The following is a 21,527-nucleotide window of genomic DNA, read 5'->3' as shown; positions in this document are numbered from 1 at the left end:
ATCTTCCGGTTGTTTACCGGTTAGTGACATTGATGGACCTCAAAAGGGACAGCCAAACAAGTGGGCTTGCTTACACCCAAATCATGCCTAGGGCTCACTTACACCCTGCACATGCCATACCAAAGGGATCGCTTACACCCTGCACATGCCACACCAAAGGGCTCGCTTACACCCTGCACATGCCATACCAAAGGGCTCGCTTACACCCTGAAACCACTGCATCGAGTCTTAACACTTCCGTGTCAACCTAGGGGCTCGCTTAGACCGCTTGTGCAAGACTTAACTCATTTGGTTTTAATATCATTCACATATATATTACATAAATCATTTTGAAGCACAAGGGTGAACGTCACCCATTACCAACCCCTTTCCATTTCCCATTTATTAGATCTTTTCCCAAGCAAGTTAGTCACATTTGGTAATTCGGTAATATAAAAGAGCATGAGACAAACATAAGAAAGGAAATCTAGCTCATGATAGTCATACATAGGTATGGTAAGGCAAGCAAATAACATCAGGAATGCTTTGAAACACTTAGAGACAAATAACACAATAAAACACCATTTCCAGCACTGTTCGATTCTGCAGGGCTAACAAGAGTACTTTGGGAAAAATACTTCTAGGTCAAATTAGGGGCTGAAATTGCACATAAATAATAATTAACCAGTCTAGTTTCAACTCCAATTCTCAGAATTCTCACATCACCTCCAGAAATTCATCTACAAGCTATATTCGAAAACCTGTCCAGATTTGTCATCCTTTGGGAAAACTAGCTTTCCTCTCAATCTACCCAATGACCCAAATAAATTCCATTGAAAAGAGGACTAAAAATCCTAAATTTTTATAAAAGAACCAACCTGAGATGATTTTTCTGAAATTTTATAAAATTACAAGAAGTGGACTGTTTTTCAGAGATTCAGGACTAGATTTTTAAACAAAATATCCAAGCCCTAAAAACATACAATTAGGGGCTAATAAAATTATCACAAGCTCTAAACACACCAAATAGCCTACACTAAATTCAGATTTGAGAAATAAATAAATTTGATATTTATTTTAAATTTGAGAAGTTACAGCAGTGCCTAATTTGACAAATTTGCAAGACAATGTCACTAACTCAAACCCACACTTTTATATACACCAAATGCTCTATTTCCCGTTAATATGGAACACAAGAGGGCATCTAAACAATAGGATGTGATGGTGAAAGAATTGGAGAAGACAAGAGGAAGAGGTGTTCTTACCTTCTTGAATCACTTTTCCTTCTTTTTCTTCTTCTTCTTTTTTTTTTTTTTTTTTTTTCTGTACTTCCCTTGATCACCCTCTCCCCCTCTTACCTTCTCCTTGAGCTGCTAAAAACGTGAGACAGGAGTTGAGACAATGCTTCTCAATTTTATAGGCCATGAATTGGGTTGAAAGGACCATTCTACCCTTCTGACTTAATGCCTAAGCAACTTATAAATATCTAGATATTTTTTTCCACTAATTTGCTCAAATAAAAAATAAAATAAATAATAAAAATATTTATTTAAAGATGTTTATGGCTATTTATTTTCTCAAATAAATAATAAAGATTCAAAGAATTAGTAAATATGCAACTAGGCTAAAATAAATAAATAAATAAAATGTATGAATTAATTTAGAAACTAGGAGGTAAAATAAATAAAAGCCAAGTGTTAGGGTTTTTTCAATTATAAAGTGGTGTCCTAGGATTTAATTATAATACAAAATAAAATACAGAATAATTATTCTTTATTGGACCATTTTGTACAATTTTATGAAATTTGAGACTAAAATGCAATTAACCTGAGGCTTAGTGTTTCAAGTGTAATTACCAAACATTAGGGTCTCCACAGTTTTCAAACCGAGCGTCCCGTCCTATATCCATGCATATATTGTTATGACTTATGAAGATGTATTAGATATTTAATTGGTTATGTTTCTTTTTCTTTTTTCTTCATGTTGCATTTCCATTTAACATATATGGGTTTTTGATAATGCTACAATAAATAAAACAACATACATGGGTTTTCAGTAGGTTCACCCGCAACCTCTACCAACAACCCATACAACAAATACAACATGTCTGAGTTTTTAGTAGGTTCACTCTCAACCTCGTACGACCAGTATGGGTTGTCGGTAGGCTCACCTTTAACCTCATCCACGTGTGTGATTGTGTACATGCGTGTATATATATATATATCAATGTGTAGAAGATACCTGCTCGTCAAATCCTGTCTAAGGCCTTTGAAGAGTCACCTTAACTCGATTACAAGATCCACAAAACTTGAGGCCAAAACATTCAAAGAAAAACACAGTATAACTAATAAGTGTTCAAAGAAAAACATTCACCTAAACTTAATTATATTTAACATGAAGATTACACAAAAGTTATAGCTATAACAGATCATACGCAAGCAGTAGAAGAAAAACTATCTTAATCTTGAATCACATAATTTGTTTGCCAGAATTAATGTGTTGTTGTCGGAGGATATCCATATGACTCCTACAAATGTTGCAAAAAAATTAATGCCCAAGACTGTTTCAATGGATATTGAAACTTGATTGACAATCTGATTGTAGCTCTTAAGATAGAAAAAATGGAAGCCAAAATGAAAACAAAGGAATAACCAAAAAAAAAAAAGAAAAAAGAATCATTAGGCAAAAAAGTGAAAGAGAAGATAAGGAAAAAATAGCTATAGCAAAAAGAAAACAAAGGAACTAGTAACTAAAGAAGCAAATGGAGATAGATCATCATTCAAGGAAGATTTGGTAGGGAATGAGAGCACACAGGTGAAAGTAAATAAGTACTGAGACTGTAAGAGCTTTATTAACCAAGATTACAATATTCAGGATGGAGAGGAATGGTTAAGCTTTTGCCTCTTTATACTAGCAATATTAATTATAGCAGTCCAATCCAATCTTTGAGAAAACTAAAATACCATAAAGAAAATGCCAAGCAAAAAATGGAGGTGCTCATCTCCTTGTCTTTTACAGTTCAAAAAATTGAAATAAAGTTGCAATATTTTCATATAATTAAAGGATACTCTCGAGCTTGTCTGATAGAATCTTGATTCTTGTAGCAGCTAAAGTGCTTGACATACTGTAGTGACTTTTCAAATACTCTGGAAAAGAAAGATAAAAACTCAAATTATATTTGAATTAGAGAAGAAGGAGAAGAAGAAGAAGAAGAAGAAGAAGAAGAAGAAGAAGGGGGAGGGGGGGGAAAGAAAAGAAATGACAAGAAGATGACGAGATACATTTTTTTTTAGCTGGAGAATAGAAAAGCATAGCATGATATGTCACATAAGCATGTTCATTAGTATGGTAAAACCCCATTGATTATTCAAGAAATAGGTGAATATTATTCAATTAGGCAAGAAGAAGCCAATTTGCAGTGTTTCTAATAATTTATAAAACCTCCATTTAACTATGCTAAATCTTGAAATCTAGCCCTCCAGCAGTAGCAACGCTCTAGCAACAAAACCTACACAAGGATAATAAAAATCAAAGAAAAAGATGAAGAAACATTAGTACTTTAAGCTTAAACCTGTTGACTAGGCACAAATATTCACTGTTTGGAATGTCAAATTGATGGTTGGTTTGGATTCTATGACCTGAAAACTGAAGACACATTGATTGTAGTTTAAAAAATATAAATCATTCTAGCTAAAAATTCTGCATACTTGGATCAATCAACACATATTCCTCTTAAAAATTCTATGACCATATTTGATTACAAAAAATGAAACAACATGCAAATTGACTTCAATCAACATCTATTCCTCTTAAAAACTGAGCATAACTATGAAGAAATGAAAACAAACACAAACTAACAAAATTTGATAATAGACTAAAGTTGAGGCTGTTGGGCAAAGCTAGACAAAGTACAGAAAATCAACACCTATTCATTGTTTGTTCACTGAGCTTCTATTTCTTTCTTTGTTTCTAGTTAATTTATACAATAACACTTGGATTTCAAACACCATAGAATAGAATTGACCCAAAACCTGCCTTGAGATTTCAAATTCTATTTTGCTTCTAATTTTATCATTAAGCAATCAAATATTTGTCATTCATCTCGTGATATTTTCAATGCTTGAAAATCCTGGAGAACATAAAGCCATAATTTACTAACAACATGAAAGAAAGTAATGGTCAGGCTTAACAGACATCTACAACCTCAACTTGCAAAACAAAATACTCTGTGGTCCTTCCACATTGGCCTATTCTCGTTGAAACACCCATGCATAATATTATTGAAAATTCAAATAAACTCAACCAAAATTCTATAAAATTAGAATGTCCCTTTCAGTCATGACAGATATATAGCACTAAATCAATTGAATGAGCTAATCTTCAAACCGTAAATTATTCAAAAAGATTTGAAAACATCAATTGAGTACTTACAGCTGTTTATGGGGTAGATCAAAATTACTGTTGAATGAGCTAATCTTTGGCTCCTCATTGCACCAAAACTCCAGATCAACACCACCCACCAATTATAGTTAGGCATGTATGTCCCCAACAAATCAATACATGAATTTGGAAACTTAGGCCACAATAATAAATAAGACATACCAAAAGTTTGATTAAGACCAACAAGTATAAAATAATACAATTAATTATAATTCACAAACAAGATTTGCAAAGACCCCACACCATAAAACCAGCTTCAAATCTAGCATGAGTCGCACAACACAAATAACCAATATGACACTATAATATTTAAACTTGGTGATAATTATTTAAACAACTTCAGGTCATGCTCTAAAAAATTAATGTTGATTTCTTCATAATTATTTGTTTTGAATTTCAGAGGCAAGATCATGCTCGTGAACCAAAAGTGTGAATAGTCTACATTGACCCGTAATTAAAATAAGCAAAAAAGATATCAAAAAAAAAAAAAAAAACTAATCAATCTTGATGTCATTAGCATGGCCCTTGAATTAATCGTGTGCCTATTTAATTAGAAGTAAGGTGTCTAACTCAATATGGTGTGAAACTAGTGTTTTATCCACAATGAAAATATGAGAAAGAGGAAAGATTCTTTTTTGTTCACAAGTCTCATAAAATCTATTATTGGTCTAATTTAATGATCTAAAGTGCTTAGTTTATTTGTAGTTCAGTCATAAAAAAATCAACTTGATAATGATATTTTCACATCCAAATTCTAGTTTACTGCAACTTTTTATCTCTTTCAAACAAACACACAAACACATGGTGGGTGTGCAAAAACCACTTACAAAATGCACACAATTGCAAATTCTCAACAAAAATACTAGTTATTGTATTGATTTCACTACTTCTTACCTACGGACTTAAAACCAAATAAAACCCATTAAAGTTATTGGCAAAAAAAAAAAAAAAAGTGAAAATAGCAACAAACTAGCCCTGAACCAAGAATCAACATAACCCAATAGGCACCAAGCAAAATGAGTTGAAATAGTAGAAGAAAAGTGGAGTACCAAGTTGGGGAAGAACTTTTGATGCAACAGAGAGGGTTCAAAAACGAAAGTTCTTCTCTTTCTCTGCAGAAATTTTCAATTCTGAAACCGCTAAAAGGTGTGGGACTTGGGTTGATTCTTGAAAGAGTGAGAAGAGGCTAAATTTATGGAATCTGGTGTATCTAAAGGAACTAAAAAGGATTCAAAAAAATCTACTAAACAAGCCCAAATGGACAGCACTGTTGTTTCTCGAGAATTTTGTAAACACATACAAAACAAGAGAGAACGAGAGAGAAAAAGAGAATGAGAGAACGAGACAGGGAAACTCACTACGCCGAAAAACCATCGTGGTAACGTTGACGGAGATCGCAAGAGAGAAAGAGACTGAGTGAGCGTGCGTGAGAGAAAGAGAGAGACATCGTTGAGAGAGAAATGAGCGACTGAGAGAGATGCTGCCGCTATTGGACGCCATTGCATGCCACCGTCATTGCTGCCCTACGCTGTTGAGAGAGAGATGAGCGCGACTGAGAGACAGAGAGATAGATGAGCGACTGTGAGAAAGGGAAGATGAAGAAAATGGGGAGGGGGAATTTTTGGAATAATTTGTTAGTTTTTTTTTTTATTTTGCAAATGTGGCAAACGATCAAGTTTGAACGAGTCAAAATAGGTTTTGTATTAAAAATTTGTTTCAATTTTTGAAAATTATTTTTTGAGTTTTTAATTAGTATTTTTTTATTTTTAGTGAAAATTTTCAATATTTTAATCAATTAAAAATGATTAAAATATTTAAAAAGTTCACTAAAATTTACAAAAATAAGGATTGAGGCTTGAAAAATAGTTTTCGAAAATCAAAACCAAACGAAATCGATTCAAAATCACCTATTTAATAAAGGGATTTAAATGGGTTCGGTGGTGGTGGAGTGCTAGTGGTGGTGGCAGTGGAGCGGCGGCGCTGGAAATGGAGTAGCGACAACGGTAGTGGTAAAGTAAGGCAGTGGTGGTAAAAGAAAAATGGTAGCGTCAGCGGTAGTAATGGCAATGGTGGGGCAATGGTTGTGGTGGTGGTGATAGAAGTAGTAGAGAGGTGATGGTGGTAATGGTGGTGTTGCAGTGGCGAGGGTGGCAGTGGTGGAGTAGCGGTAGTGATGGTAATGGTGGTGGTGAAGTAGTAGCGGTGGTGGTGTAAAGGTGATGATTGTGGTGGTAAAGTGGCAGCGGTGGCAGTGGTGGTAGTGGTGGTGGAAGAGAGTTAGTGGTGGCAGTGGTAGAGTGGTGATGACGGTGGTGGAAGATTGGTGGTGGTAGTAGTGACAGTAGTGATAGTAGTGGTGAGGTGACAATGGTAGTGAAGTAGTAACGAAAGTGGTTGTGTAGTAGTGGCGGTTGTGGCGATAGAAGTGGAGAAGAGGTGGTGGTGGAGTGGTGGCAGCAGTAGCGGCGATAGTAATGGATTTGTGGTGGCAAAGATGGTTGTAGACACCCCATTTTTTACCGTCCTCAAGATTTGGATGTTCTTGCAGGTACATCCAGTGACAAGTTTGGCGGCTCGTCAAGTACTCGAATTTCGCGGTGAAACGTCATAGGTTTGAGCTTTCCAAACCCTGTATCCTTTCTGCCCCATTTTTGGACCATGCTTCAGTCCCTCCAGAATGCTCCTCTTGGTGCACTGCCGGCCATGAAATGGGACCGTCGGCCATTGATGTGGCCTGTCGGCCATCAATAAGCCACTGCCGGCCATCACTGATGGCCAGCCGGCCACCAATGTTTCAACAGATATTTTTCGGATATTTTTGAGCCAGCTGTTTGCAGGATGGACCATCTGCACCCACGTGGATGGCTGGATCTCTTCAAGAGGATTTTGCATCCTCTATATATAGAGGCCTCCCTCTTGCATGGAGGGGGTTACAAAAATTTGTGAGCAAATTTTTCTCTCTCTCTTTCTAGAATTCTCTCTCTCTAAATATATTGCCTTGAAGCTTGAATTCTCTACACTTTTGCTTGTGTGTTCTTGATCAAACTTGATCATCTTGGTGTGAAGGTTGCTTGAGATCTTTTTTGAGTCTTAGAAGAAGGTTTTAGCTTGGTTTTGGCTTGTCTTTGTTCCTGATTTGCTGCTATGCTTCAAGGGTGAGGAGTTTCCCCTTTTAAACTTATTTTTATACATTGCTGCTGCATGCTATTTTTGGCCTAGTTGTCGACTACAAAAACCTCTATTTTTAAGTGTTAAAAATGGTAGTTTGAGGCCCTTTTGGGGCTAGGGGTGTTCCCCCCTCTTTTGAGGCTTATTTGCTAAGCTTTGTGCCATCTTTTAAAGCCTTTAAAACAATTCTCTTTTGGCCCTTTAACCACTGAATTCCAGAGGAATTTCAGTGGTAGAAACTTGGTTTTGAGGTCCAAAATAGGAGGAGGTGGCCTCCCCTCCTTGTGTTTTGTTTGCATGTGTTGATGGCCTAACATATGAGCATGTGTTTCTACCTTTTAGTGGCTTAGTTCAAGCATGTTTTTGGCCTTATTTCAACATGTTATAACTCTGTTTTTGGCTGGTTGAGTCACTTCTTGCTTGCTTCTTACACTTGTGGTGTAATTATGCTTACTAGCTTAACATACTTGATGTTTTAACCTATTGTTCTAGCATGTGTTGGCTCCACTCTAGGATGTTTTTGGCCTTGCTTTGATATGATTAAACTCTGTTTTGAATGGTCTAGATCCTTTGAGACTTGCTTTGCATAGCTATAGTGTAGTTAGCTTCACTAGCTTTGTGTTTTGAGGCCCTTAGCATGCTTTGCTTGTGATGTTTGCATGTTTTGGCATCATTTAGCATGTGATTTCAGTGCTTATAACTCTATCACACTCTCACATATTTCACTCTTTCATCTCTTTTGAGAGTTGTGTTTTATGCCTTGTTTGTGGGCCAATACATGAGCATGTTTTTCTTGCTTTTCATGCTACCCTCTCAGCTCATTTTAGCCACTGTTTTGGCATCTTTAAGCTCTGTCCAGAGCTAGTTTAGCCATTTGAGTTTGATATTGCATGGACCTAGTGTAAAGCTCTTCACTAGTTTTGATGCTTAAGTCTCCTAATATGTTGTACATGAGTTGTTTGCATGTTAGAGTTTTGTGATTCATGCCATATCAGCACTGAAATTCTGCCACCTCCCTCATTTCTTCATTTTTCTATTTGTTTTGAGGGTTGGTTAGTCTTAAAGTTGTGTTTAAGCTTGGGATTGAGGCTTGTGCTTAAATGGCTTTAACTCTCTTTTGGGGTTCCTCCTAGTCAAAGGCATAGTTTCTCTCATGTCTTCAGTCATCTTTTGATTGACCTCTCTCCCATTAGAGGACTTTCACATTTGGACAAATCAATTAATGAATGGTTTGGTAACTTAAAATGTGTAAACAAGAATTGAATCAAGTAAAACATGCTAAGATAAGCATTGTTGTGTTGCATTGCATTGTGTTCAATCAGACGTTATATTGAACACAAGGTGGATTGGTCCATTTCATACTCAAAGTGGTGAAATGAGCCAATCTCCTTTGTCTCCATTGCCTTTGATCACCCATGATAAGGTAGTGGTCCTAGAATCTTGTTTGTGTGCATTTATTAAATGTGTACAAGTTGGATCTTTGGCCATCATGCATTGAAAGTGGTTGATTAATGATTTTGGATCCAATGGTGCCTCTCCTTTGATGTTTTGAGATGATAAGGAGTGGCACAGTACATACATACCCTTGGGAGACCCTCCATTTTTCTCTGGTTTGAGCTTTGTTGCAGAATGGTAGTGCAGCACACCAGTGGCCGACAGTGCCTCACTAGTGGCCGACACTGCTTCATCCTTGGCCAGCAGTACACACCCTTGGCCAGCAGGTGGCCGGCAGCAGTTTCCCATGGCCGGCAGGCCACTGGTGCATTCCTCAGCATGGAATTGGTAAGGCAGAGCAAAAAGTTCTTGGAGACACCCTGCAAACAGAGCCTCTCAAGAGCAAACCGGAAGACATTTCGGGGCAGCAACCGAGAACATGCATTCTTCATTACTCAAGGCAGAGCTGAGGCAGCTTAGTTTACATGTTTTGCATGCTTAGTTGGTTTTGTAATTTAATTAATTAGTGTGCTAATTAGTTAAGTGTTGTAATAATTAGTAATTAGTTTGCTAGTTATTCATTTGATTTGTTTTGTAATAATTAGTCTAATTAGTTTAATTAGATTAGTTAGCTTAGCTTAGCTTAGTGTAGCTTAGCTTATTCATTCGGACCCTCCTTCGAGAGGGCATAATGTTGTAATAAGCGTGCGTGTGTGTGTGCATATCTTCCAATCCCACGTCTTTCTCCCTTTTACTTAACCGCTTTCGATGGTTAGTTTAGGGCACGTTTTGATTAGCATACCTTATGCTTTGCATGTTTGCATTCATTCATTTGTTTTGCATGCACCGGGCTCGGCGCATCATTCAAACTGCATCGTATTTCAATTCTTATTTGAATACGTGTATCAAATTGTTGCATTCATATTCCATCTTAGATAGCCGAGCCTATTTAGTTGCATTTTGCATGTGTTGCATTAGGCATTTTGTATAGTGAGGATCATGCATTGTTTTCTAACTAGCTTTTGTTTTGGCTCGGAGTACACTATAAGTTTTACGCTTTAGCATACTTGCATGAGTGTGAGTGTTGCCATGATAGCATGCTTGCCATGAGGCTATTTTCTTATTTGCTTAACGGCATGAATGCCTGTGGGTGAAGGCTTGATTGCCTGAATTGGAACAACTCGATGATTGTGAGTTTTAAACCCACTTTGCGAAGTAGTAAAATCATGTTTTTTAATGGTGGCAAATCCGCGCTTTAGCCTACTTGCGAGTAGCACTTTCAAACCATTTTCGAAAACAAACATGAGTTGTTTTGTTCCAATTCTCGTGATTGAGTCTATACTTGTATGCTGTGTGCATCACATTGTAAAGTTAGCTAATAATCAGAACAAAAACACATGGTTTATAAAACAACCTATCATGCTTAATAGAGGCCGATCCTTTGATCGGGCGAGCGGGGGTGCTCATTTCAGGACCTTCCCCTCTCGTACCCAAGTTCTCGAGTTGAGGCAACTTTGGTGACGACGGACATGTGGCCTTTGGCACGAGTCAGGGTTTCCTAAATTTCTCAAAAATAAAATATTTAGGTGGCGACTCTGTAACCTGGCAAAGCAGTTCAGTTTTGGCATTATTTGATTCAAAATCTGATTTTCCAAAATGATTTGCCGGATTGGACTCTTTGGTGTTTATCAGTTTCACATTGCACTTTGTGAGATTAGATTCAGAATCGTGACAGGAGTCCTAACTGTAGTAAGACCAATTCTCACCTCTCTGAAAGAGGGGCGCACGAAGAAAGTCGGGTCTAGAATGGTGGTGGTGTTGGAGTGATGGCAATGGTGGTAGACAAATCTATTTAAACAGGTACTCATGTCTAACCCAAAGAAGGCTTTGCAAAATAGGAACTGATTTGGGCAAACAAAGTGGGTTTCTCACTCATAGCATGAAACGACGTCGTTTTGCATAATAAAACTATAGGAGACGAAATTATTTCCTCGAGGAAAATTTTGTGTGACCAAACTTTTCGTCTCCACAATGGCGCCCAAATATTCCTCAAAATTTTCCAAAGGCGGGAATATTTTTTTGCGATGAAAAATAAAATATAGAGATGAATAAAATTTTCGTCACCTATTGTTTTATTGATTTTAAGCATTTGGTGATGAAATTTGGTTTCTCTCTCTAAAAAGACTACAATTGGAGACGAAATCTTACTTTTATCTCTAGAACATGTACATGTACATTTGGAGACAAATTTTTTTTTTTCATCATGCGTTTTCGTTACCAAAGACCTTTTTTGTTGTAGTGATCACAGTTTCTCCCAAGGGAACAGGCTTCTAGGGATACTCTTCTTGTGTAAGACCCTCACTGCCACCTTTATACCTCCTAATTCCGTTAATCTGCCAGAATACCTCTCATGCCACGTTAAGATTTGAAAGCACACTTGCGCAATACTTAACCCACCGAATAGGGAACACATTCAATCAATCAATACTTGAAATCAACATGTCATTATCTCATAAAATTTACCTTAGTGATCAAAACCCAATACCACCTATTAAGTTTCCAGTTATTATGTTAAGGTTAGAACAACAATCAAAATAACATGTACTACACAATGGAGCGACTATTAACTTTTGTGACATATCTGGCTCAAGGTTCTACACCACTATCCGCACTTGGTCCCTCTCAGAAGGTCGATCTGTCATTTGTGCTTCATTTGCTCTCTACTTTGCAACAAATTCCACAAAAGGTTCTTTAAGATTCTGGTGGGTTGCTTCTAGCTCTTGGGTGGTCATTTCAATTTGGGTATTGTAAGAATACTGATTGACAAATGCCTCAGCCAACTCTTCCCAGTTCTACTTCACTTTATCCTCCAACTTTGCGTACCAAGTGGCTGCTATACCTGACAAGGTTCTTCCATACAGAGAGTTTTTGAGGCTTAGTCAGACCGATCGGTTTCAGGATGTCCAAAAAAAGTTGGATATGTACCATGGGATCTCTAAACCCGTCGAAACAGTGTCACAACCCAAACCTGCCCCTAAAAGTTTGGTCCATGACCGGCCTGTACATCGGCCTCAAAACAAAATTTCATGAATATTTATTCAAATATGGGGCCTTAAGCGGAAACAAATGTCAACATAAAGATAATGCCCATTGAGCTTGTGCATACATGAAGACTTAGATTAATTCAAGCATTTAAATACACTTTCCATATATACATATAATCACAGACCTTATATAGATCTCACACACAAATACATAAGACTCAATAAAATACATAATTCTCCAATGCAAAGTTAAAGCCTCGACACAGAGGCATAACCCGAGTGGCTTGACAAAGAGACGGACCTCAATACAACTCGAGTGTGGTCTCTGATGGCTCGCCAACATATATATATATATAAAATAAAGGGGTGAGCTAACGCCCCGTGAGTAATATTGAAGTAAAGAGGTTAATGAATGGCGTCCTTAACATTAGGAAAACATATTTCACAATTTAGGAACATATCATAAATCTTTTCAAAACAAACATTTATCGTATCATAATCCATACATTTTCGAATGAAATATATAATTAAATTATTACAAAATATTTTACCTAATACATGGTACACCCACTTATACAGAAGGTTAGAAGCACATTTCAAATAGGATAGCCATTCATGCATATAAAATAACACATCATAGCATGAGGCTTATAGCGATGTCAAAACCTTTCTATTCATATCATATGCTCTAAACGACCACGGGTCCATGTCTAACAAAACGGCCTCAGGCCCAATCATATATCAAAACGACCTTCGGTCCAAACGTATCATTATATCTGATCATGGATTCGATGGAACATCAACATGTCTCCACCTCTCCTTGGGCCCAATTCATGTATGTATGGACTCAAGAGGTGTCTCGTAGAGACCCTAGAGTTGACTCACACTGTAGCACTTAGCTCCATACAACACTTTGTTCCGTAAGAAAATGATTAGGTCTTCAAGACCGAACAATTCATATCATCCCATAGCATAAGCGGAGCAGATAAACACAGCGGCCTTCGGCCCACCATATCATATTATAAATAATTCACCTTTCTTGTTCATAATTCATTTCGCATTTCTTCTTGGAAACTTGTGCATTTGGATAAAATCTAACATTTGGAGAATCATGTCATACATAAATTAAGAGAGATAATGAAAAACATAACTTTACTATACTATTACGCATAGTGATGGGCTCCTGGTAGCAGTGGGACGATGTCCTCTTCTTGACCTGCAAACACAATGCACATAGCGCAATATATGAATATAACCGATCCCTTACTTTGCTCTTTAACCAATTAGTTATGTTGGTTCTAAACTCATAGGTCTTCAATGGGTCATAATTCATATCAAGGAAAATAGGAAGAAATGAAAGTAAACTGGGTTAGGAGAGAAAATGGCATGAAACGGTTGGACAGAAAGTGAACAACCCCCACTAATTCGGGAATATCAATTTCTGTAGTTTGAATTTGGTAGTGAGATCACCACCATTAGAAACTAGACTTTCGGGGCTTGAATTTAGGGTCACGAATCACTTAAAACAGAGTTCGGATGAGAGAGATATGCTTATTTGAACTTGAGCTGAAACAGGGAAGTGCCGCACTTGCGGGACCAGATCCGCACGTGCGGGAAATCCAGGGCACGTGCAAGAGCACCTACTTTTATTTCAGAATGTAACTATTTGGGGGACAGTATTGGCCGCACGTCCGGGAAATCCCAGGGCACGTGCGGGACTGGGTAAAAATCATTCTAAAAATGGCTTCTTGACTTGGAACCCCTCATTTTCAAAATTAAACTTCAATTTCATGTAAATCAAAGCCCAAAACTCTTTAACACATATTAAATTTCAAATCCTTAGCTTCCATCAAAAATCATAACTCCAAAACAATACTCAATTTCCCATTTACAAGAACAAGGTTGAGATTCAAAACACAAAATCATGAAGTATACATGGTTGGGAGTTCCAAGCTCACTTACATGGTGAAATCCTCTTTACCCTCTTTAAGAACCATAAAACTCCTACAAGAAATCAAGTTGTGAACATAAATTCATGCTATGTACAAAGATTCAACATCTTCTTGCTTGATGAAACAAAACACATACATATAATCATATATAACCCATGAAACTCACTCTTTAGCTTATGATCTTCAAGTATTGAGAGGGGAAATCTTACCTGAAGCCTTTAATGCCACTTGTTCTTGCATAATCATGGTGAATTCAAGCTAAATCTTGGATTTCCTCTTCATTCCTACACTTTCTCCCTTCTTCTCTTTGAGTTCTCTCTCTCCTTCATGTCTCTCCCTCTCCTTCAGATATTTTTGGGCCCAAAAGTGCTGAGTTCAACTCATATATCATATATATACAAATATATAGCGATCCCGGTTGTCCCTTTACTGTTCTGTTGTATTCCGGACTCGGTTCTGTGAAGTTGGTAGTGGTATCTATCTTGTTGCCATCCTTTAATTCCACTTGATTGAGTTTTAGGATGTTTTGAGCAGGGTCGTTACAGGTTGGTTAGGCCTTGGTTTCAATTCCTTGTTGTCCAGTTTTTAGGCGACCCGCTCGAGCGGGTGTTCTTGCGCTCGAGCGGGGATTGCACACCTCTAGTATTTCGTGTTCCTGCAAACTTCTGCAGATATGATTTTCACGCTCGAGCAGGTTTGTTTACGCTCGAGTGGTAGCACTCGAGCGGGCTTGCTGGCGCTCGAGCGGGTAGTACTTTCTGGGTATCAGTTCTGGGAAGGAGAAATCTACGCTTGAGCGGATTGGTTTTCGTGCTCGAGCGGAAGTGCTCTATTCTTGTGTCTTGGCGCTCGAGCGGGCCTTATTGCGCTCGAGCGTGTCCAGATTTTTGTTCTTGGCGCTCGAGCGTTGTGTTCTCCGCTCGAGCGGGTCATGCGTATATGAGTTATCTGCTGAGTGGTTTTAAATCACTTTTTACTTTCCTTTCTCTCTCCTACTTTTTCTAAAACCCATTTTGAGAGCTCCTCTCTCTAAAACCTTGACTTCTCTCTAGGTATTGATCTAGTAGGAGTGATTTCCTCACCTTTGGCCTTTACAAAAAAGTTGTTGATCGTCGAGGGCTATCTTTTGATCCGAGAAATTCGTGGGTTGGAGCATTTTCGTCTTCTTCACCTTCTTGGTTGGGAGTCATCTTTTGAGGTAGGGATATCCTACTCCTCTCTATGAGTTTTGTCTTTAAATTTTGGCATTTCTATATATTGGGGGGTTGTTGGGTAATTTTGAGAGAGTTTGGGCCTTTGCGTAATTTTCACCCGTTTCAAAACCTTTCAAATCAACCGCCAAAACCGCCTTTTTCAAAACCCTAACTTTTGTAAAATTACGCAAAGGCCCAAACTCTCTCAAAATTACCCAACAACCCTGAACTTGCTTGCAGGTCATCTGACGGAGCCAGCCTTCCTGAGCCGGAGTCTGGAGAACCTGGGCCGGTCCGACCCATCCACCCGGGAATCGATACATCATCAGTTGGCGCCGTCTGTGGGAAGTTACTGGTTTATTCGCGCGGTAGTTGTGTTCACTACCGCCGGAGCCCTCCCTTCTCACTATCACCTCTCCTTTTTGCCCATCTAGGTGCATGGTCACGACTAGGTCCATGGCTTCTCACCACAATGCCTCCGGCCATCAAACAGACCCCTCCCACCCAATCAATCCACCACAATACATCATCGAGCTCACCAACAGCATTAACCGCATGGCCGAGCAAAACCAGGCCCTGATCAATGCGTTACTCCAAAGAAACCCCCCCGTTCCACCTCCAAACGTTCCCCCCAACCAAGGAACAGCCCCAGACCATCCCGCTCCACAGCCCCCTCCACCTAACCCAGAAGGTTCGCAGCACCTTCCTCCCCAACATGAAAACATACCACCTCCACGCCCGCCGGTTGCAGTACTGACCCCTGAGGGGGAAGCTAGCAGCGTCCAGCCTCCATTGGCCGACCATGGCGACACCACCCCCCTCTGGGACGCTGAAATCCGAGCTATGAAACTCCAACTACAAGGGGTCATGCAGAACATCCAGCACAAGCCCTCGGCCACCGCCAACTCACCTTTTGTTGCCTCCATCCGCGACAAACCATTGCCTGCCAAATTCAAGATGCCTACCATTGACTCCTTCGATGGCACGACGGACCCAGTCGACCATCTGGAAACCTACCGCACCCTCATGGTCCTCCATGCCTTTCCTGATGAGATCATGTGCCGAGCTTTTCCAGTGACACTAAAGGGATCAGCTCGGCTGTGGTTTAGCCAGCTACCGGCGGAGTCCGTCTCCGCCTTTCAACACCTCAGTGACTCCTTCCTGAGCCATTTTATTGGAGCCCAGCGTCAGAGGCGCCCGGCCACCCAGCTCCTTAACATTCGTCAGACAGAGGGGGAGTCGCTCCGCAGCTTTGTCACCCGTTTCAATACCGAAGCCCTTCAAGTAGCAGAAAATGACGACAAGGTCATCCTCACCGCCTTTATGGCCGGCCTGCGGTCGTCTGACTTCCTCTTCTCCCTCTCCAAAAACCCCCCAACCACCATGGCAACCCTACTATCCAAAGCTCAGAAATACATGAATGCTGAAGACTCCCTGGCCGCTCGACAAGAGCCAACCCCTAAAAATCCGACTCCCAGAGAGAAGAGGAAAGACTCCGAGCCCAGAACCGCCCAGTATAATGACCACCCCCCCCGAACTGACCGATCGATTCCGACCCGACCGCCCGGTCGGTTCGAGCGGTACACCCCTCTCAACTCCCCTATGGATCACGTCCTAAACCAGATCCAGCGGGATTACCCCCTCAAATGGCCCCTACCGTCCCGAAGCCCTTCCACCCGGAAAGATCAGTCCAAATACTGCCGTTTCCACCAAGACCATGGCCATACCACCGACGAGTGCATTAACCTCAAAGACCAGATCGAGACCTTCATCCGCCAGGGCCGTCTCAGCCGATTCACAGACCCCCGACCCCCACAGCGACAAAGAACTGACCATCCCAGGAACAATCGCCGACGCACACCGCCCCGCAATCCAGACCCACCAAACGAAGGCCGCGATCGCCCCCCACCACGGCCTCGACCTCCGGGCAATCCCCCCCCACCAGTCGGCGAAATTAGAGTCATTTCAGGAGGCCTTGCTTGCGGGGGGCCATCCCGCTCCGCCCAGAAGGCAGAACTCAGAAAAATCAGACAAGGCTCAGACAAAGCAGTAATGACGGTGGACCGACCTCCCAAACAGTCAAAACAATGGATCGAACCCATCACCTTCACTGATACCGACTGTGCCGGAGTCCGTTACCCACACGATGACCCCCTTGTCATTTCCGCCATCCTCTCCAACTACAAAGTCAGACGAGTCCTCATAGACAACGGCAGCTCTTCGGACATCATCTTCCTCAATTGCTTCCGCCAACTCAAGGTTGGGGAAGAGAGCCTGTCCCCTCTCCAAACCCCTCTGGTCGGCTTCACCGGAGACCGAGTGACCTCCATCGGCTCCATCGATCTGCCTATCACCATCGGTGAGCACCCGCGGCAGACCACTAAGCTGCTCACCTTCCTCGTGGTCGACTGCCCCTCCGCTTACAACATCATCCTTGGCCGCACAGCCCTAAATACCTTCCAAGCCATCACTTCCACATACCATCTGGCCATGAAATTTCCCACCGACCTCGGCGTCGGAACCGTCAAAGGCGAACAAACCACAGCCAGGGAGTGTTATGTCGCCTCACTCAAAGAAGTCAAGCTAAAAGAGGCCATGATCATCGAAGGGCTTGACGTCCGAGACGAGGACGAGCTGGTCAGAGGTGAACCTGTAGAGGAACTTGTTGAAGTCAACATTGATCCCACCAATTCAATCAGAACTGCCAAGATCGGCAGCCAATTACCCGCTCAAGCCAAGGCCGACCTTACTGCCCTCTTAACCGAGCACAGAGATGTATTCGCCTGGACTCATTCTGACATGCCAGGCATCGACCCCTCCTTCATAACCCATCGCCTTAGCATCGAACCCCATTTTCGACCCCACCGCCAGAAACAGCGCATCTTCCATCCGGAGCGCAACACCCTTATAGCCGCCGAAGTTAACAAGCTCCTCGAGGCCCAATTCATCAGAAATGTGGACTATCCTAGATGGTTGTCCAATGTGGTCCTCGTCCGAAAACACAATGGCAAATGGCGGCTTTGTGTCGACTACTCGGACTTGAACCGAGCATGTCCTAAAGACAGTTACCCCCTCCCTCGCATAGATCTGTTGGTCGACGCCACCGCCGGTCATCAAATGCTCAGCTTCATGGATGCCTTCTCTGGGTACAACCAAATCCTAATGCACACATCCGACCAGGAGCACACATCATTTATTACCGACCGCGGTACTTACCATTATCGGGTAATGCCGTTCGGATTGAAGAATGCTGGGGCCACTTATCAGCGGCTGGTTAACACCATCTTCCATCACCAAATAGGCCGGAATATGGAAGTCTACGTCGACGACATGCTAGTCAAAAGCAAATACTCCTCCGACCACCTCACTGATTTACGAGAAACCTTCACCACCCTGCGTAAGTACCAGATGAAGCTCAACCCAGAGAAGTGCGCGTTCGGTGTAGGATCTGGCAAATTTTTGGGCTTTATGGTCAGCCAACGCGGCATCGAAGCTAACCCTGAGAAGATCAAAGCCTTGGTCGAGATGCAGTCACCTCGGACGGTCAAAGAAGTTCAGAGGCTCACCGGCCGAGTGGCAGCCCTTAACCGCTTCATATCCCGCGCGACAGATAAGTGCTTGCCCTTCTTCAAAGTCCTTCGGCAGACCTTTGAATGGACAACTGAGTCCGAAGAGGCCTTCCAACAGTTAAAGCAATGCATGGCTAACCCCCCCCTTCTCTCTCAAGCAATCACGGGAGAGCCTCTCTTTCTCTACCTAGCAGTATCAGAAACCGCAGTCAGTGCGGCTCTCCTCCGAGAAGATGGCTCAGTCCAACGACCGGTCTATTACATTAGCCGAGCTCTCAGGGGCGCGGAACAGAACTACCCCTTGCTGGAAAAACTATCCCTGGCCTTGGTCATTGCCTCTAGACGACTCCGCCCATACTTCCAAGCCCACTCCATAGTGGTCCTCACCGACCAGCCCCTGAAGAAGGTCATGCAGCAACCGGAACTCTCAGGCAGATTGATGCAGTGGTCAGTAGAACTCAGCCAGTTTGACATCTCTTACCGACCTCGGACAGCAATCAAAGGGCAAGCTATAGCTGATTTCATCATGGAATTCACTAAACCGACCCCGACCACCACACCCCCGCCCTTACCAACTCTAACAGAGCCAGAAGACCCTCATTCCTGGACCCTCAATGTCGATGGGTCGTCCCGAAGAGAAGGAAGCGGTGCCGGCATCATCCTCACCTCTCCTGAAGGCGGTCACTTCAAATGTGCCCTCCGTTTCCTGTTTGAAGCAAGCAACAATGAAGCCGAATATGAGGCATTATTAGCAGGACTCCGCCTCGCCAAGGACATAGGGGTCAGCCACCTCCGAGTCTTCAGCGACTCCCAACTCGTCGTCGGTCAAATGACGGGGGATTTTGACGCCAAGGACGATACGATGCGAGCCTACAGAGACCTGGCACTCCCTCTTGCTCGCCTCTTCAATACCTTCCACATCAAACATATTCCTCGGGCAGACAACTCCAAAGCAGACGAAATGGCTCAGCTGGCTTCAGCTGACCATCCTACTCTCAGCCATGACGTCCGCATAGAATACCTACACCACCCGGCCGTTTCACCGAGTCTACAAGCTATACAACACATTCAAAATGAACCTATCCCATGGGCATCCGACATCCTCCTATTCCTGACTACAGGAGCACTCCCAGAGGACCAGCAGCAGGCTTCCAAAGTCCGATCCCGAGCGTCCAATTACGTCATCATCGACGACATATTGTACAAACGCGGTTTCTCCCGGCCATACCTACGCTGCCTCAATCCAGCGCAAGCAACTTACGTAATGCAGGAAATCCATGAGGGGATTTGTGGCAATCACTCAGGAGGCAGGTCCCTTGCCCAGAAGGTACTCCGTACTGGGTATTTTTGGCCAACGCTCAGTCAGGATACGACTGATTTCGTGCTCAAATGCGACAAATGCCAACGCTTCGCCAACATCCCTCATGCTCCTCCTACAGAGTTAATCACACTCTGCAGTCCTTACCCGTTTGCCAAATGGGGGATTGACCTGGTCGGTCCCTTTCCCACCGGTCGAGGTCAGACCAAATTCGCAATCGTTGCCATCGATTACTTCACCAAGTGGGTCGAAGCTGAACCCCTTGCCACAATCACCGAGCGGAACACAACCAGGTTTATCTGGCAATCGATCATTTGCCGATTTGGCATCCCTCAAGCCATCATCTCTGACAATGGCAAACAATTCGATAACGCGAAGTACAGAAAATTTTGTGCAGATCTCCAGATCCAACCGTGCTTCTCCTCCCCCGGTCACCCCCAGGCAAACGGCCAAGTTGAAGTCACCAACCGTTCCCTTCTCAAAATCATCAAAACCAAGCTCGAAGCTGCTAAAGGCCTTTGGGCCGAGGAACTGCCCAATGTACTCTGGGCTTACCGAACCACTGCTCGCACCCCCACCGGCGAAACCCCTTTTCGTTTAACATATGGCGCTGAGGCGGTTATCCCGGTAGAGGTCGGCCTCCCCACTCCTAGGGTTTTACACCCGGATCTGGCCTCAGCCGAAGAGCTCCATCGAACACACCTCGATCTAATCGAAGAACTCAGAGAAACCGCTGCTGTCAGATTGGCTTCTTACCAGCAGAAAATGAGAACACACTACAACCGCCGAGTCCGACCTCGGGAATTCTCCGTCGGGGATCTTGTCTTACGAGAAGTGACTCTCGCCACAAAGAATCCAGCCGAGGGCAAACTGGCAGCCAAATGGGAGGGCCCCTACATCGTCAAAGCCCGACCACGACCAGGCACTTACCGACTCCAAGACATGGAAGGCCGAGACCTGCCCCATCCCTGGAATGCAGAACATCTGAAGCGTTACTATCAATAAGTTCATATTTTTATATTACCAATATTGTTGTATTCCCCTTTTTTTTATATATAAAGCAAATTCCGATTGCAGATCTACACTGTCATAATTCAAATGTTTGTATGACGATCCCAGCAACTCAAAACTTCACAACCTCGGCCAACCTCAGCACTTCAAAGCCTCGGCCAGACCGAGCACTTCAAAGCCTCGGCCAGACCGAGCACTCAAAGCCTCGGCCAGACCGAGCACTCAAAGCCTCGGCCAGTCCGAGCACTTCAAAGCCTCGGCCAGTCCGAGCACCTCAAAGCCTCGACCAGTCCGAGCACTTCAAAGCCTCGGCCAGTCCGACCACTTCAAAGCCTCGGTCCTCGGCCAGACCGAGCATTCAAAGCCTCGGCCAGACCGAGCACGTCAGAGCCTCGGCCAGACCAAGCACTTCAAAGCCC

The 21,527-nt window shown here is 42.4% G+C and overlaps 1 protein-coding gene and 1 long non-coding RNA gene across 2 annotated transcripts; one reads left to right on the top strand and one right to left on the bottom strand.

Annotated features, from left to right (window-relative positions):
• Positions 1-2,796: 2,796 nt before the first annotated feature.
• LOC114264053 (uncharacterized) lies at positions 2,797-5,493 on the bottom strand. Its single transcript, XR_014329512.1, has 3 exons — positions 4,411-5,493; positions 3,421-3,487; positions 2,797-3,125 (listed from the first exon to the last, which is right to left on the bottom strand). It is a non-coding gene; the product is annotated as an uncharacterized LOC114264053 (long non-coding RNA).
• Positions 5,494-19,608: 14,115 nt separating this feature from the next.
• Positions 19,609-21,207, top strand: LOC145791415 (uncharacterized). Its single transcript, XM_082871772.1, has 2 exons — positions 19,609-20,106; positions 21,175-21,207. The coding sequence occupies exons 1-2, from the start codon at positions 19,609-19,611 to the stop codon at positions 21,205-21,207; spliced, it is 531 nt and encodes a 176-aa protein (XP_082727898.1).
• Positions 21,208-21,527: the final 320 nt, after the last annotated feature.

Source organism: Camellia sinensis, chromosome 5 (assembly GCF_055761805.1).
Source record: "Camellia sinensis isolate YWXY chromosome 5, ASM5576180v1, whole genome shotgun sequence".
Taxonomy (NCBI): Eukaryota; Viridiplantae; Streptophyta; class Magnoliopsida; order Ericales; family Theaceae; genus Camellia; species Camellia sinensis.
The sequence above is the reverse complement of the archived record's forward strand: the minus strand, read 5'-3'. Positions and strand labels throughout refer to the sequence as shown.

Bases quoted from the DNA above. Each gene is read 5' to 3' on its own strand.
- LOC145791415 (XM_082871772.1), top strand. From the start codon at position 19,609: ATGACGGGGGATTTTGACGCCAAGGACGATACGATGCGAGCCTACAGA. The intron at 20,107-21,174 runs GTACTCCGTACT...TTCCGATTGCAG, and splicing joins GCAGGTCCCTTGCCCAGAAG to ATCTACACTGTCATAATTCA.